General features: G+C 39.5%; 1 protein-coding gene across 2 annotated transcripts in view; it reads left to right on the top strand.

The window, feature by feature from the left end:
• LOC109540150 overlaps positions 1-4,682 on the top strand; it is a 26,874-nt gene extending 22,192 nt beyond the window's left edge. Inside the window, exons 5-8 of one of the 2 annotated variants that reach the window (XR_007281934.1) lie at positions 535-733; positions 785-891; positions 950-1,140; positions 1,249-4,682. Coding sequence is in view for 1 of the 2 variants with exons in the window: in XM_048668261.1 (XP_048524218.1) it covers positions 535-733; positions 785-891; positions 950-1,072 (429 nt within the window). In the remaining variant the exon portion in view is untranslated. Of the gene's footprint in view, positions 1-534; positions 734-784; positions 892-949 lie in introns of both variants that reach the window. The other variant, XM_048668261.1, reaches the window with a different exon arrangement.
• The last annotated feature ends 865 nt before the right edge of the window (positions 4,683-5,547 follow it).

Below are 5,547 nucleotides of genomic sequence, written 5' to 3'. Positions count from 1 at the left end.
AAAATCCACTTGAACATAACGCTGCTTTTTTCGAAGTTTCTCAAGAACCATTCGAGCCAGAGAATTCGTTTTGGCATCGTTGGATAGAGAATTGACGCCCTTGACTATTTCTTAGCTCAAACCTAAAGGAAGATACATTTAGATTAAAGTGAAGTTTCCTCATTAGATCACGCCAGTTTTCTGGTCGATTCATTAAGCGGTTCATTAAAACTGTGCACAATAAATTGAAATTCATTTAATTAAAAGTCCGAAACTTCGCTTTTGTCGGGTTCGCATAGTAAATCCACAAAACCCATTTAAATTCAAATTGTCCCTTTTAAATCAAATCTTGGGCCCGATCCGTCTAATTGAAAACTTTGATACATTCATACGACTAAAATGATTGCCGGCGCCCGAAATTTGCATCAGTTTGCTTAACCGTATCCAGGCTAATTCCTGCTGGATGACTTTCACGTTCCCGTAACCGAAATTTCGGCGTTTGTATTAATGATTGAGTGCCAATTAACTAATGCCCTGATTCCGGTGTGTTTTTAGGATGTTACCCGGTTGGAGACGCAGTACTGGACTTTGGTCGATATTCCCAAGCAGGAGAAGCAGGAAACCGTGCCCGCTTTTGTGCTCCGGGCCTGTTCCATCATGGAAAAGACGCAAAAATCGGGCGAAGGCGTGAAAACATCCACACGACTGGCGGAAGAAGCGGTCGAGAAGAAAGAGCGCATTGAACGTCTTGAGAGTAAGTTCAATCCAGATCAATCGCCCAAGAACATTTTGGTTTCAACTGCAGACATGACGACATCGCAAATTGATGGGGAAAACACGCAAATGACCAACGATCTCTACAGACTCCTGAAGAAGTATTCTGGATTGAGGAACCTGATTCGCCAACTAAAGGTAGCAACTGTCTAAGTACAACCTGCTAAAGGTAGGGCTGTATTTTGCGGGTTTTTAGACTGAATATACGAATGCCAAGATCTACCCGATGGTCATCCGGTACTCCATGCTGAAGGACATGATCAAAGACATCATGCTGCATCCTGACTACATGGAAGTTTGCCATGAAGTCGATGTATAGCCGAAATCATTTTCCTAGGGGACGCCAAAACGAAGGCAAAGCTGCCGATACTAGATCGTTTTTTCTGGGTATGTTGCACAATTGTTCTACAGGAGTTTATCCAAAAAGTGTGACTGGCAACAACATTAAATAAGCAAAAGTTTTTCTGGATAAGGGTTTAAAAGCGTTTTTTTAAGTAAACTGGAAGCTTCAACCTTCGCCACTGGACCTTAGGAAGACTCAAAGCCAACAACCGGCTTGGATAGACAATATAGATTGTCTAGGCAGCAGGAAGAATACGGACAGCTCGGAATTTGTTCTGCTTTTGAAGAGGGGAAGCTTTTTAAACACACAGAGGGTTGCAGCATGTGTGGGCAAAATAATAAAAGTCCGCTTGTTCAAGTAAGCAACCAGCAGATGTAATTTCTGCTAATCTGCTGGGTTTCTATCTGTGTTCTGTAACGATTTTTGCCTGTTCTAAGGCGATAATATTTGAATTGAAGCTGATGATCGGGATTTGTTTTGCGAAAATCTTCCCCCAAGTTTGAAGATACCGGTGAATGTGCGCTTTTGTATATAAAAAACTACCGTGTTGAATCCATGTCTTTTTATAAGTAACTTGTGCCATTTATGAGGAATATTATCGTGTAGGTAGCGGGAATAAAATCCATATCCAGTTGGGACGATTCATGCTCCTCACAAAAATCAAAACTTCTATCGCGACCTTATTTTTGAAAAGCGTTTTTTCGTCGGTTCAATTAGTTAATCAGATCAAAACTTTGTGATATATTTTATAGTAACACTTTGTGATACTCCTTTGTACATGATCCGACCCTTATTAGTGGTAAAGAAGTCTTTAGTGAGGTTGTTAAAGTTGAATCCACCTTGCAAATTTCCTTTGCGGTCACATTAAACATGTCGAAGTGAAACTCCAATCCCTCACTATTTCACCGAATTTCCCGACGTTTTGTACAGATACTTTGAACCTGAATCTTTTATAAAACCATTTATTTAGCACTACGACTGTTGCGCAGTCAATGTACATGTTTAAATGGCACACTTTATCCCTTCTAAATGTTAGCTATAAGTAATATTACTGTTTCCATATAAGGTTAGGCACTGTTATTTAACACACAATTGTTGTATATTTGTTAAAATGACGAAAACGGGAATTGGTGTGGATGCTTAAAAAACGATCGTTTGGGCCTCCATTGGCTTGCACTTTGGAGAAGTTTGCAAGGCAATGGAAGTCCGCAAATAATCGACTCCATTTCAACGATTGATTTTAAGAATCTGCAATTATTCCCAAAGCTCATGATGAGAGCGATGGACGAGGTTCTGGTAAATTGCTATGGCATATATTATGTCGCCCTTAAAGAATGCTTCTTTGCTAGAAGACTGGTTTAGACATGACTGGAAACTTTTGCAGTATTAACCCTAGTGGAGGAAAAACTCGCAACACTGCCATAAGGAATACGTGCGCAATTTCGAGGATGTTTGAGCAACATTGCCATGTTTAGGCAAAAGCAGAAAAATGAGAAAAATCCATGGTTCCATTTTCACATACACATTGTTCAATAAACATCCCAGTTGCACACCGTTGATCCACGTAAAGGGAATTATGGTACCCAATTGTTTACTAGGTAGCAATAAGCGCATAATAATCATACTGTTAGAGGATAGTGGTAAGTACGACTTAACACCAATATTTTTAAAGAACTAACGGACGAATGTGGCGTAATTTCCCAAGATAAATCGGTCAATTTTCGTTGAATAAGTGTACAGAATGGTGTGTGGAGCTGGGAAATTTCCATAAAAGCGACGCCTGCAGAGAATGGGGAATATGCCCGCCGACTACAGCAGGAAGTCAACGAGGTACCGTTATCAGCCATTCTAGCGATAAGGCGATAACAGTACCGTGTTCACTGCACTCTGTTCCTGTTCACCTAATAAAATTTGTTCAACATTGAATTGCACAAATCACGTTGATAATTAGTTCCAATCAATAATAACAATAACAATTTTAATAATATTAATTAATTAACTGGATGGACTCTTTGGTTGGTGTCGGTTAAAAGAGAGCTTGATTACAATCGTGTTGCTGAGGGACTGAGGGAATTTTTGCCGCAGTACTTTTGGTAGCCTAAAGCCTTAGAGCGTGTTTAGTTCTCGGACTATTAAGAACGGTTTTCTGGTGTCATTGAGTTGCCCAAAATTGTTGCTAATTCCACTGCGACATTCGTCGATTTGCGCTAAACCTCGACTTTCCTCTGGGCGCCTGGTAGAATTTGTTTAATTCGGATTTGGTAACTTTAAGACGAGGTCGAATTAACCGCGGAGGATTTTTTAAAACAATCATCCTTCTGACGATTATATTTGTTGAATGAGTTCAGTGCATTCGCTAGTTTTCGTGATTGAGTTTTTCACAATTTAAGGGCCTTTGAAGTGGAGATGGAGCCCCTCCCTACCTTTCTTTAGCCGATTTAACTGAATTTTTTTGCGATTTCTCGAAAAATCCGGTCCAATCCACCAAAAACACTGCAGGACTTTCAAGCACAATAAAACCGATCTGAGGCTTGAATCTGAAAACCCAAATTTAACGGAAAAACGTCTTAAAACTGAACACAAAACGAACTTCTGAAATAGAGACAGGCCTAACAGAGCGGTATAAGAGCAGAGACAGTCAATTAATTTAATTGCGGACAATTAAACTGAGTTGGTTCAGTTTAATATTAACAAATCCGACCAGGAGACCAGCAAAGCGACGAGGATTAGCAATATTAGCTGTAAATGTGCGTTAGAAAGTACTTAGACCGCGTTAAGTGGGCATGATTGGATCACAAGTCACCCATTTAGTACACAAGTCGATGACCAAAGTGATCCAAACTGGCTCAACTGAGGGCTTTTTATGGAAGTTTCGCAGTCAGCAGTTTGTTGCCCATTTATCCATAGATATAACATAATGTAGCTGATGAAGAGATACCAGGCAAGGCATTTGAGCGCTCTCGACCAAAGTCTGCAATAAACAAAAAATCAGTAATAATCAAATGCTTGCGCCTTGATAGCTCCAATTTATTCTAAATGGATACAGGGTTCGTTGCAAGTTAGCACCATTTATTTAATTGAAATTAAGTTTTGCACCTTCTGTACCTCCGTTTTGACTTTTTAACACACACTTAGCACTTTTTATACGGTTTCTTTCCCATAGGGCCCACTAAGAGGGCGTTTGCATATTAAATCGACTAGGACATATCTTGTTACATATTATCTAGCACACTTGCAACCAAATGAAAATGTACTTAACATTAGTGGGAAATTAGGAACCTTTGGCTTTGCAGCGTGCGGGGAAAGTTTCCTAAAATCGCCTACTGTTGGTTATAATTGATGTACCTACCTTGAAGATGCTGAATGGGAACAAAATCGAAACCATCATATTTATGTACTTGTGACAAATGAAAAGCGCTCGTATATTTTTAACCGCGGGCCCAGATATATTTTTATCTGTTACTTTCCAAAAAAAACTAAGCTAAGCCTCGTATAGAGAAATGATGTATTATTATAATAAACTGTTGCTTATAAAATAAATTGAAATTGTGTATACAAGAAAATGCGGGTTTTGTATTTAATTCCATGTTTTTTCCGATTGATTCACTGATTTAAACGGTGTTTTCCCACGAAATTCTGTTCATCTGTGGTTGTTCGAAAAAAAAAACAGCGGAAAAGTGCAGAATTTTGAAGAAATATTAAGCATATAATTATAATATACAGTTCCTCATGATTATCAAGTGACATGTTCATTCATGTCATTTTGTCAAGAAGTCAGATGTTTAGTGGTGGATAAGAAGGTATGTGCGCAAAGCGCTCCTGCAAATTTCCAAATATTCCCAGAGTGTTCCAGTTTTGTGCGGCAAATTAGTAACTTAACGCACGGGAAAGTTCCTCTTAAGGGTTTTGAGGCATTTCCTCAGCTCTCAGTGCGTTTTCGAGCAAAAACTCGCAATTTTCCTAGTTCATCTGACGTTTGCTGTCAGGTGTGAATACTTATTTGGGCTTTTTGAAGCTTTCGGTAGGGATTGGAGGATTTTGCGCCATTGGAAACGCACTACTTGCACATTTCCCCACGCAAGAAAACCCAAACTATAAATTGCAGTTATTAAGTTACAACCCGCTGTCATTTTGTGAGGGAGGTTAGCGCAAATCGCTCCGTCAATTTTTCAGAAAATACCGGGATTTTTCGAAATTCCTGCCGAAATTTATCGCTGTTCTGCAAAATATGGTGCCGCTCCACAGTTTTGAGGCATTTTCCGCGTTGTTAGTGCGACTTTGAGCTCGGAAATGCGGAAATTTTTCCAATCGCTCTGACGTTTGCTGTCAAGTTTGGTGATTTTCACATACACCCGCGATATAAACCAGAAGTGAATAGTTAAATGGACTTTTTGAAGTTTCCTGAAGGGATTGGAGGACTTTGCGCCAATGAAAATGGAATATTTGCAGTT

Source organism: Dendroctonus ponderosae, unplaced genomic scaffold (assembly GCF_020466585.1).
Source record: "Dendroctonus ponderosae isolate FM_Combo_2020 unplaced genomic scaffold, Dpon_F_20191213v2 Dpon_F_20191213_7, whole genome shotgun sequence".
Lineage (NCBI taxonomy): Eukaryota > Metazoa > Arthropoda > Insecta > Coleoptera > Curculionidae > Dendroctonus > Dendroctonus ponderosae.
This window is presented reverse-complemented; position numbering and strand designations above follow the sequence as displayed.